The following is a 12,370-nucleotide window of genomic DNA, read 5'->3' as shown; positions in this document are numbered from 1 at the left end:
GTGGGTTGCTTGTGGTAATTGAGTGAAGATATTGATTTGTAATATATGACTTAATTAATTTAGTTAACTGTTGAGTTTTGACAATGACCTTCAAATTTTATTCAGCCAAAACAAAAAAAAAACAAAGAATTTGAAAATACACGAGGATGACTTTTTAGGGTATGTCTTGTTCATCAAGCTCCTAGTTGCCAACTTCATATAATTCGAGGAAAGCCTTTATAGATTGCGGTTTGATTCCATAAGAATTGTTGACCGCTAGATTTTACGATGCATTTTTTGAAATGTGATTGCACATCTATTTTTATTTTTCACACGTCATTCTTAATTTTTGACAATCAAATCGAATGAATTGAAAAAAATTTAATGATAAAAAATTAATAAAACATGTAAGAAGTAAAAATAAATGTATGAAAAACACTATTCTTTTTTTAATTGCAATTTAATTGTTTGACATTAGGACAATTATATGACGTTCACAGTGTACGACACAAACTCTATCACAAAGATCAGTTGTTATGCGTAGGTGTGATTATATTACATAATTATTGCTCAAATTAAAATATTTTTTACACGGTGCAAAAAAAAATCTTGATGGGACCTAATAGTACGAAATTCATCCTTTCATTAAAATCGTGCGTGTATAATTGATCTCAATAATAATTTTGTTCAACACATGAATGAAAATACGTTGTACATATTATCGTATACTCTGCCAATCCACAAGGCAAAAATGTTCTTCTTTTTTTGTTTGTTGACAAAGAAGCGTAAAAATGTCGTGAAGTCAAGCGATCTCTGTTATATCAACAACTAGAAAACGTGGACAAAACAACGGAGCTTGCTCATAAATAATGAATAATCAATAATATTTTGGGATGAAAATCCTGGGAAATTTTGCATGAGTCAAAGTGATAACGTAGAGAACAAGTTAGCACAAGAGAAGCTGATAATGGAATATGCAAAGAAGGTGGTGGGTCCATGATGGACGTTACAACTTACAATTGGAACATGCAAAGGAGGAGAAACTGCCTAATAAAGTAGAACGTGGTCGGTGCCTCGGTGGTAACGTTCTCCTGGACTTTGGTGGTCAAACTCTCCAAGCTTATATGCTCGGTGCATTTTTTCTCATCATCTTAAATTTCGGTATATGTTTAATATGTAATTAATTATTTACTATGTATTCTTTTACTTAATTTTAATTAATTTTCTCTAAAATTAAAAAGGTAACATTCAATGTAAATATTAACTATAATTAGATAAAATTACACATAATAAATAATTAGATATATAATAAACCTACTCTATGATTATCAAGAGGACGTAATAATAATATATGATATTGTTATAAGATAATGTGACAATTTGGAATTCTTATGAAGGTCGGTGGAAATTCAACTCCATTGAAAATTCAAGTAAAAGACCAAAAGAGGACAAGGCACAGATGCCCATGTAACAAAAGCATGTCAACAAGCTCTTTTTTTACTTCCATACTCACTCGTATAAGAAATAAGGGTTGTGTCGTATTGAGAAAACATTTTTTTCGCTAACATAATTTAATAGATATAAAGCTGGACTATCAAGTAGTTCGACCATCGAGGACTTATCCCTAAGGAGCTCCATTAAAAACTGCAATATAGTGCTATTCTTTTGTATTTGTACGTGAAAGATTTTGACACATCTTGTGATAACAAGTTCGATGCCAATTAATTATATCTGAAAATAGAAAGGCCCGCTGAGAAAACACACCGGTAAGCAGCAGCAGTAAAGAAAGCACTCCAGTTAGGCTGAAAGGCCACCCAAAGAAAACCCAACAAGAGAAACGGGAGCCGAAGCCCACTGATTCCTATTCTCAATTAGACCCAAACCAATAATGACATGTTTATTTATTTAAAATTACTCTTTTGTGCACTTTGCACTTCTTTACTTCATTTTTCTCTAATAAACGATAGCATTAGTACGGTAAATTGTTAGTTGTTAAAAAGAAAGAGAATCAATGAGAATCGAATTTGCATTAGGGTACATAAGCATCAATGTTTTCTACCACTGTTATTAAACGTCATCTGCATGTTCGTTACTTCTCCTTCGTTTATTCATGATGGTAAAAACTAAAGAGAAGTGTGCATGAAGAGAAAAAAATGTTTGTATTTATGATTTGCATTCTAATTAAGAATGGATATGCAAGGTAGGAATATTATTTTAGGGTTAAGTCTAGGTAACTACTTAACTTTTTAGGGTGATCCCTAACATTTTAAAACATCTTTAATGACTACCTAGCGTTTTAAATGGTGGACATATGTTAGATCCATTAGCGTTAAATGATGATGTGAACAATTATTAAACTAAGTTTTTACTATCAAGTCATCTATGGAGTTTTGAATCTCCAAGTCGATGCAATTTAGCTAAGCAAATTTACTGCTTAACTTGACTAAAAGGAGTCGATTTAAGGAATTAGAGCTCCAAAGATGACGACTAGTACATACGAACTTTTGTATTTGTTTACCTCCTCAATTAATGCTAGAAACAGCTCCAAAGATGACGACAACTATTAAAGCTCCAAAAACAATGTCTAATTTTTAAAACATTAGGTAGTTAATTAAAATATTTTAAGGAGTTGAGACTAATTTAAAATCACCTTTACAAGTTGGATAATTATCCATACTTATCCATCATTTGAATTCATGAAATATCATTTGTTCACTAACATCTAAAGAATAAAAATAAAAAGAAAATCTGTATCCATAAACAATTAGGTATCAAATCATCAAATGGGTAGTTTATCTTAAACCAAGTATCATTTTGATTCACAACTTCTTCGATTTCAAATAATTAAACATGTCATGATAGAATGGTGCGCACAATTAATTTTTTGGTGTTTCTAGATTTATACACCATTATTTCTATAACATTAGAGTCACTCGCACTGTGAATAGTGACAAGACAAATGTGTACACATCCAGTTACAAGATATGTTGTCTCAAAATTACCATGCTAGAATGAAAAGATAAAAAATGTCATGACCAGTACCAATTGTCAACAATGTCTAGCTAAAAATGGTTTCCCTATTAACACGTGTTGATTTCAAGATGTTATATTTGAGCAGACAGATATTCTAATTTCATGAACAATCCCTACAAGAATCTTCATGTAACGCAATGAGTAGCAAGTCAATAACCATGCTAAAACAATTAAAAAAAAAAAAAACTAATGAAAATAGTTTGAAAACTTTAAGTTTTAACGATAAGGACAAGATAAAGGGTAAAGTGAATAGTATCAGGATTCACTTTTTAGTGTAAAAATGTGGTTGTTCGTTAAAATGAACAGTACCGGGAGCTTTTCGTTAAAGTTCCCAAAAAACATGTTGTAACACAACCTTTAACAGCTGATCCAGAGTTACGTGCCAAATGTTTTCTAGCAATATTGTGGTAACCACTAGAATTAACTTGGCTCCTCAATGAACGAAGAGGAGTTTCTCCTCAATTCAGTACATGACTGATGTAGATAACTTTATGTTTATAATTGGAACCGTTCATATTATAAAACAAGTTGAAAAGTTTACAAACTTTAACCACCCAAGATGCATTTGGTTATTTACTAAAATCTTATGAATGATGAAACAGGGTTTAATGTCATTGTGTTTAATGTTATTGTGGCGTTTTGAACCACTAATACAGTACATGGTTTTATATTAATTGCCTGAAAAATCATGGTCATGGTAAAATCGTTTCATAGATCTCTATTCCCATTTGTACAAAACAACAATAAAGTTTTATCTCACTAAGTGGGGTCTGTATGAATCCTATAACGCCTCTTTATTCAATTTTACGTCAAATCTTCCATTAACTCAGAGTATTTCATGTCTCCCTATTTCCATTTGTACATTAAAAAAATTGTCCTACAAGATTCCAAGTAATCTTATTTTTTATTTTTTTGATCAAGGATTCCAAGTAATTTTAAATCCGGATAAATGCTTTCTAGTGGCCGAACCAATATTGCCCATAACGATTCCACTAGGACCACATCATGATTTTCTGAATAGAATGGGATGGATTGCAATGGTTTTCCATAAATGCCAAGAAAAAAAAATACAATTTGGCATGGAGGATTGGCGATGGAGGCCTTCAGAGACTGAGTTGGTGGCCACCAACAACACACCCAACCAACCTGAATAATGAATGCAAATCACATTGTGAAGAACATCACATTCTTTTAAATAGATGATCAATAAATTCAATTTCCTATGGACCATGGCAAATAGTACAGAGTTTAAATAAGGGGGTGTGATATCCACACACCTCATTTTACTTCTCACACAACTTTTAAATTTTCTACCATCAGATCAGATGAATTCAAGAAGATCAACGGACATAAATTATCAACGGGTGTGTGAGAAGTAAAATGTGGTATGTGGATAGCACACGCCTAAATAAGATGTGTTTGATATGCATGTTTGTCAAGCCAAAATGGAGGAGAAAAGGAGAGAGTAATATTTAGTTCCCCATCGAGAAATACAAAAATAATATACAATTTATATGTGAGAGTTCTACTTCTAATATCACTAAGGTTTTTATGATAAAACTGCATACCTAGCAATAGGTCATAAGTGGTTAAGTGAGGTAGTGGCGAAGCCAGAGTTATATATCACGAGGGGCTTAAAAGTCTCACGCTAAAACGCTCTCCTAATCTAAGAAAAATAAAGGTTTTCCGTGACCTAAGTTACCGACAGCCATCATTTGGGTTTGGTATGACGTCATTCTTGTCATCCTCTTCCTCAACTCAACTCTCATGCCTAGTATCATGACTCAGATTCAAAACAAAAGTCCTTTTAAGCAAAAGGAGGGAAAGAGGGGATAGATAAAGGCAAAAGCAACGGTATTAATCTATTTCAAGGAATAAAATAAAAGGATAAAACAAAAATAAAAATAAAAACTAGCCCTCTCGCCTACTTCATCTCTCTCCCTCTAACCTCCTGAGTCCCTCAAAACGCATAGTGGTTTCGGTTAACTACACATGAGCCACCAACCTCAAATTGAACCCAGTGAAGAAAATAAGGAAAAGATTATGGTTGGGGCTCTAATCCTATGAAAATCTTTGGAAAGCAAAGTGATCTCTAGATTGTTTTGTGTGAAGAAGAGGTCAGAGTAGGCCCAAGACCATTTTGGTCCCTTCATGGCTCTACCCTTAAAGTGAGGGCGACATCGGTGATGTTGGTGGTGGACTATGTTAAATCTGAAAACTTTATCAACTTCAATAATTGTTGTTGAGAAAAAGAGCAACTTGAGGCTTAAGGTTTCTTAGCATTGTTGGTTTCACATCAAATCGAACCAATGATGAACCATGAAAACACATTGCGTTGTTGGTTTAATCTCTGCTCAAAACAATTTTTGACATCCACAGTTAGTCGTCAACTGTATAACAAGCAACAAACTTCATGCTAAGTTTGATTAGCAACTCTCCATTAGCCTTCTACTCTTTCCCTTTTCATATATTTTCGCTCATCCTTTGGTTTGGTCATTACCTAGTGACCAAAACTCTGTGTCCGTCGTTAAGTGAGTTTATCTTTCATCGCGATCTCCTTACTTTCTGATAAAAAAGAAATGAAAAATGACTACTACAATTATACACCCTTTTGTTTTTGGTTAACAGAATCTAACACATCTAAGATCTCATAACTTTTGTCCTTTTAAGTTTTGAAATGTTGTAGAACCAACTAAAAATAAAGAATAATTTCTTGTTCATATTCTTCGTCTTTTCCAGCATCTCTCTGATTTTTTTCCCCATTTCTCGGACCTACTCCATAAATGCACATGTAGCTAGTATAAACTTTTTGGTCTTTTATAGTGATATATGACAATAATTACATACTAAATTTTTTAATTTACTTATATTATAATACGTCAAATGATATACAACGAAATAATACATAATTATTACACATAAATTTGTTCTTTTTAACGCCAAATGGTCCTAGAAGTTTGAAACACTGGAGACGGATAATATATCCAACTTCGGACGTAAAGCTGGAATCAAATCCAGTTTTATGATCCTTATCTCATGAAACGACAATTATGTCCTCTGTTTTCTCTGCTTTGTAACTTTACATTTCTCTCCCTCTCCCTTCTCTCTCTTCTCTCTCTTCTCTCTCTCTCCTCCGCTCCTCTCTCTCTCTCTCTCTCTCTCTCTCATACTCAAAAACAGGGTAAACAGTCCACTCCCTCCACCCTCCAAAATCTCCCAACACACAAGGCACAAAATATCCAAAAATTTAGAGATAGAAAGCCTCGGAAACTGCAACACCAAAGCTAGAAAAAGAAAGGAAGAAAGTGAACAGTTTTCACACTCATCACTTCTCTGCATTATCAAAATATACTTCATCCTCTCCCACAAGCTCACCAGGTAAGTCCATTTTTCATGTTTTTTGGTATTCTCTCATTTAATCTGCTCTCTTTTGTCTGCTGTGAAAATGTGGAGAAAACAGAGGAACAAATCCCGTTTCTTTGTGCATTTTTCAGCATTTTGTTTTCTGATGTTTAATGGGTTTTCTGTTTTTAAAAATGGGTTTCTCTTTCTTTTTCTTTTCTCACATTTTCTCAGCAACCAAACAGAGATTTTTGGAGTTTTTTATCTTCATATTCTACTGGTTTTTTTTTTTAAGAAAAAAATATTTTTGTAGTCTCAAGGGTAATGATATTTCTTTTTATGTTCTTTTCGGATGAATTCTGAGCATAAAAAGAAGCTCCTTAGCTGAGTGATAACAACGCAATGCAGCAGCTTCTCTTTTTCTTGCTCAAGTGCTTCGACATTTGCAGGCTTTTCTTTGTCTTTTTCCGGCTTGAAAAAAGCAAAGTCGAATCTCAAAAAGTTGTTCTATACAATCAAGTTTTCAACTTTCGCTTTTCCTCTTCAATTTTTTTTAGCTGCATTACTTGCTTTTTTCTGCAGATTCTGATTCCGTATTATATTTTATTTTCTTGGGTTTACGTTGTCTTTGGATCTGTTTCTGTTTGTTTGTTTCTCGGAAAAAAAAAAGGATGCCTTCCGAGAAAATAATGTTTTGTTTAAAAAAAAAAAAAAAAAAAAAGCAAGAGGCAACCTTTGAGAAAAGATAACTATTTTGTGTTCATCACTTCGAACTAGTCCCCTCATTTCACGGCAGAAATGGAGGAGGCAACTTTCTTTTTAGTTTTCTCTCGCATCCGAAACTACCCTTGTTCCGAAACAAAACTAACAAATGCTCATTGCGAGGATTAGGGGTATTCCTGTAATCATGACTGGCTAGCAGTGCTTACAATGATGGATCATGAGCACGATTAGAAACCTGTGGGACTTGTTAGTTGGTACGTGATTTGATTTTTAGTTACGAGCGATATTACTACTATAAGCTACACTAAAGGAGAGGAGGAGGGTTTGAACCGGAAACTCCGGACGTAGTTGTTTGAAGGCAATTGGTACAACATTTAGCTTTTAGTTACGAGTGATATTACTACTATAAGCTACCCTAAAGGGGAGGAGGAGGGTTTGAACCCGAAATTCCGGATGTAGCGGTTTGAAGCAGTCCACCACTTGCAACTTGGTACCAAGCATTTAATTGGGTTTTTTGAAATGCTTTTTTCACTTTTTCTTTTTTGGGTTGGAAGAAAATGGTTGGTTTGGATTTGTAGTTGGCACATTTTTGCCATAATGTCATTCTGTGTGAATGATAAGGAGCACATGCCCCTCATGAAACCAATTTATTTCTTTGAACATTTAAGACATTGGATTCCCCCCGGTCCCGGCTTGTGATCTTGCTTCAACTGTTTCAGGTCTTGGTGGGTCGAGGGCATTCAAGTAGCGAAGCATAAATCAGTTCCGTCTCGTTCGCAACTTTTGCTGCTAGAAAAGGCAGTTGCATTATGCAGACCCCTAAAGCAAGGTAACTTTCACGTGCCCTTTTATGTGATTGGCATCTTGTTCTCCTCTTTAAAAGCTTGTTCGTGTGCTTGCTTGTTCGAATGCAGCGTTGTTTTGGTTTTTTTTTTGAGACAAAAGGTAACGGTGTTCTATAATGTTGCGTACTTTTCTGTATTGCTGTGTATAACCTAAAGAGAGTAGTAGTACTAATGCTCACGAATGCTGCAAAACCGATGTCATAGCAGCTGCTCTTTTTTGTTCCAATAAATTCAAGTTCTTACATCTGGTTTAGGGGTTGTCCTTGTTCTGTGGATGTCAGACTTGTAGTTGTATTTTATGTACCAATCGATTCGTGCACTTCCACCGCTGACAGTAGTGGACAAGTTCTGTGGTAAGGCCCTTGGTAGTGATATCTGTCTATCTGCATCATCATAAATATTTGGCAACTTCTCGTCTCCTTCCTTTGAGGTAATTTTGGGGCCTCTTGGCAGCTACACAGCAGCATTCAGGAACTACGGGAGCTATCGAAGGAGCGTAAAGGGCTCCCCTTGAACCAATTAACCGACCTTAGTTGCATAAACTCATCCGCGCATTAGATTAAGGATTGATTTGTTGTGAAATTTGTTTGCTTGCTGTCTTTGATTTTTCGTTCAACATGGGAAAAGAATATTATCATTACATGCTATCAGTATCATTATTTTAAACATCTTAGCTAATGAAGGGAAATCATGTCACCATGTTGCATTTATTTGTCATCAATTGGCAAACTCAAAATTAAACTTTCCTGGTAGCCAATAAATCTCATCACAAAATTTTTGTAATTTTCCCCACCATTCTCTGTGGTCGTTGCAGGGAAATTTTTCTTGACAGTTCAAAGAAGTGTGCAACAAAGTTTATGTGGTTTTTCTTAGTCTTGGTTTGTGTAAATTGTTCCGTGTAATGTGTGATTATTACTCAAGGACATTGGCATTTTCCATTTCAAAAATTAGGATTCTTAAACTTTGAGATTTTTTTAATGGAAAGATAGAATGCGAGTTTTCGCTGTAATTCAAACTGGATAGAATATAGAATTAAAACATTTCGACGCCAAAAAAAGGAAGTTATAAGGACGGTATATTTGTTGGACAAATGACAGAAACTCCGGACTGCTTTTATAGGATCTGAAGCTGAGAATTCCTGTTGCCATTTTAAGTGATAATATTTGACTGATATTGTTTTTCTTTTTTTTATTTATTTATAGAAGTGGCTCCTCTGAAGTGCCTCAAAGGGTTTCTCCTCCTCAAAGGGTTTCTCCTCCTCAAAAGGTCTCTCCTTCGCAAAAGGTCTCCCCTCGAGTTGCTCGCCAACTCAGGCCAACTGCATTGGAGACTACTGACTCTGCATCTACTTCAAGTCAAGCTAAAAGAGCAACTAAAGATAGAAGCCCAAAAGTCACTGAGCGTCGGTCACCCAGAACTCCAGTGTTTGAGGTACTTATAAACAAACTCCACGAGTCCTTCTACTCTTTCACAACCTATAGAATTATATAACCACTGGAGTGTGAAGTGTGGATAGTCTAAACTCTAAACCCTTGGGTGGAAATTTTGTTTCCATCTTAAAGTTCTCCATCACAATTCGACACATTAGCCTGGCCTCAGTAGTTTTCTTTATCTTTGTCTTTCCCAAAAATTACCTTCAATTGGGTAATTTTTTTGGCTGTGGTGGGATTTGCAAGTAAAAATGCTTGTGTTGCGTGCATTGTCTATGTCTTTCTTGAGATACAAAAAATTCTAAAACTTAATCTCTGTCCTTGACGCAGAAGAAGGGCCCAAGTAGAATATCCGAGTTGGAATCTCAGATTTCTCAGCTCCAAGAGGATCTGAAGAAAGCAAAGAACGAGCTGCAATCTTGTGAATCATGCAAGAAGCAAGCTCAGCAAGATGCCGAGGAGTCCAAGAAGCAAGTACTGGCCTTGTCCTCAAAGCTCGAAGAATCCCAGCTGCTGCTTCCTGAGCTTTCTATTTCTGAGGAAGCTCGTGTTATCAAGCTCCACAAGATTTCACAGGAAAGAGACCAAGCGTGGCAGTCCGAGCTTGAGACTCTGCAGAAGCAGCACTCAGTTGACTCAGCTGCCTTGGCATCTGCTGTTGATGAGATTGAGAGGCTTAAGGCGCAGCTTGAAGTGGTGGCTGCATCTGAGGCTGATCAGATAAAGCATGCAGAATCAACAAACGCTGAGCTTCAAATCTTGAAAGAAAACTTGGCTGAAACACTTTCTCTTGTGGAGAACATGAAAACACAATTGAAGGACTGTAAGGAATCCGAAGCTCAAGCACAAGCAATGGTTAGTGAAACCCTACTGCAGCTGGAGTCCGCGAGAACAGCAATGGAGGCACTCAGGTTCGATGGCATGAAATCGACAGAAGCTTACAAATCCATTGCTTCGGAGTTAGATCAGTCAAGGGCACGTGTAAATTTACTAGAAGAACTTGTTAGCAAACTCAAGGCTGACCTGATTAATGCAAGCAGCAACATTTCACAAAATCAGGCTGGTAACAATGAGCTTCAGCAAAAATTTGAAGAAAAGCAAGAGACTATGGAGCCAAACCAGACTGAGGCAGAACTTCATGACTTGAAGTCCGAAGTGGCACGGCTAAGATCTAGTCTTGAAACTGCTGAGACCAAATACCATGAAGAACAAATTCAGAGCACCGTGCAGCTAAGAAGTGCTCATGAACTGGTGGAGCAGATAAAATCTGCATCTAGTCAGAGAGAGGGGGAACTGGGAGCGTTATTGATGAAAACCAAAGCTGAAGTTGAAGAGTTGAAGACCCACCTGATGGACAAGGAAACTGAATTACAAGGCATTACAGAGGAGAATGAGGGGCTCAATTCGAAGCTTGAGAAGAGCCTGTCATGCCAGAGAGAGTATGAACTGGAAAAGGAATTGAAAGAACTAAAAGGGCATGTTACGGATTTAAAGGCTTATTTGATGGACAAGGAAACGGAACTGCAGAGTATTTCAGAAGAGAATGAAACACTGAGGTTGGAAATCAACAAAAGCCAAAGTAAAGCTAACGATAAGGTAGAGGCAGAAGTAGAGGCTGCAAAGTGCGCAGAGCGAGAGGCTCTCGTGAAGCTTGGCATTGTGATGGAAGAGGCAGACAAGAGCAGCAAGAAGGTAGCAAGAGTGGCGGAACAGCTGGAGGCTGCACAGGCAGCCAATGCAGAAATGGAGGCGGAACTAAGAAGGTTAAAGGTGCAGTCCAACCAGTGGAGGAAGGCAGCGGAGGCAGCTGCTACCATGCTTTCATCAGGAAATAACGGCAAGCTGATGGAGAGAACTGGATCACTGGACAGCAGCTATAATCATGTCAGCGGGAAGTTTGGCTCGCCTGACTCTGAAGATATGGATGATGATTTACTGAAGAAGAAAAATGGGAACATGCTGAAGAAGATTGGGGTCTTTTGGAAAAAGCCACAGAAATAAAAATGCTCCTCGGTAGGTTGATGACTTGATCCATCCATCATCAACTATATGTGATTTTCATCCTTGCAAGTATAGTTCTTCCTCTTCATTTCTAACTACCTTTCTGTGTTTCTTTTGACAGAAATATGGTTTTCGTGGTATGCCTATCTGGTTTGTTTAATTGGCAATCTTCCTAGCTTCCATTACTGGTGCAGTGGCTGCATTGCAGAAATATTCTGGTTCATTTTCTTTTACCCCGGAATATTAAACTGATAAATTTAGATGTGTTATCCGAGTATTGAGCGTTGCTGCCATGAGTGATGGAAGGTATATCTGCACGTATTGGTTAAGGACAAGATTTACTGTTATGTGAGACAATATATACTTGGTAAAATATGTGGGTTAGTTGTCCTGCTCTTTTCTATCCTTTTTGAGCTTCTGTTTGCTTAGTTCCTCTGTTAATTGTTGAATGGATATTTCCTGTTTGTAACTATTTGAGTTTGCCCAATTAACTGAGGATCCCAACTTCTTACCAATGATACGCCACGAGTTTTAACATGGCACTCCACTCCACAAATTAATCTGAGACGCCGTCACCTTAGAGTCTCACTAATATTTGGGGAAAAAATATCAAACTGGGACTATTCCTATACTAAACCAAAATACTAAGTAGATGGTGTTTTTATAGCAGTAACGAAACATAATAGTGCTTATGCATCTTGGTATGGATGTGGTTCCAACTAGTCTCCATCCCCTCTAACATGTGACGATTTAACCTACTAACACTATTGCCTACCAAAGAAAAAGATATTGAATGTCCTGTTAATATTAATTTGGCAATTTAAAAACTAGATAATCTTTGGTAAGAGCTTATAGCTCAGGTGGATACGAGTTTTATCTTTCGACTTGAAGTTGGGTTCATGTACCCCTCTCTCAGTATTCAGTATTACTTGTATACGAAACTATGGAATTTCCCAATTTTGTACATAATTATTGCACACCAAAGCTATGTTCCGGGGCACACCAAATAGCAAACAC

The 12,370-nt window shown here is 36.5% G+C and overlaps 1 protein-coding gene across 1 annotated transcript; it reads left to right on the top strand.

Moving 5' to 3' along the window:
* The first annotated feature begins 6,172 nt into the window (after positions 1 to 6,172).
* LOC137716385 (interactor of constitutive active ROPs 3-like) lies at positions 6,173 to 11,795 on the top strand. Its single transcript, XM_068455832.1, has 5 exons — positions 6,173 to 6,390; positions 7,797 to 7,906; positions 9,125 to 9,353; positions 9,683 to 11,365; positions 11,475 to 11,795. The coding sequence occupies exons 2-4, from the start codon at positions 7,887 to 7,889 to the stop codon at positions 11,351 to 11,353; spliced, it is 1,920 nt and encodes a 639-aa protein (XP_068311933.1). The 5' UTR covers positions 6,173 to 6,390; positions 7,797 to 7,886; the 3' UTR covers positions 11,354 to 11,365; positions 11,475 to 11,795.
* The last annotated feature ends 575 nt before the right edge of the window (positions 11,796 to 12,370 follow it).

This window comes from Pyrus communis, chromosome 14 (genome assembly GCF_963583255.1).
Source record: "Pyrus communis chromosome 14, drPyrComm1.1, whole genome shotgun sequence".
NCBI classification, from domain to species: Eukaryota; Viridiplantae; Streptophyta; class Magnoliopsida; order Rosales; family Rosaceae; genus Pyrus; species Pyrus communis.
This window is presented reverse-complemented; position numbering and strand designations above follow the sequence as displayed.

Bases quoted from the DNA above. Each gene is read 5' to 3' on its own strand.
- LOC137716385 (XM_068455832.1), top strand. From the start codon at position 7,887: ATGCAGACCCCTAAAGCAAG. The intron at 7,907-9,124 runs GTAACTTTCACG...ATTTATTTATAG, and splicing joins ATGCAGACCCCTAAAGCAAG to AAGTGGCTCCTCTGAAGTGC. The intron at 9,354-9,682 runs GTACTTATAAAC...TCCTTGACGCAG, and splicing joins CCAGAACTCCAGTGTTTGAG to AAGAAGGGCCCAAGTAGAAT.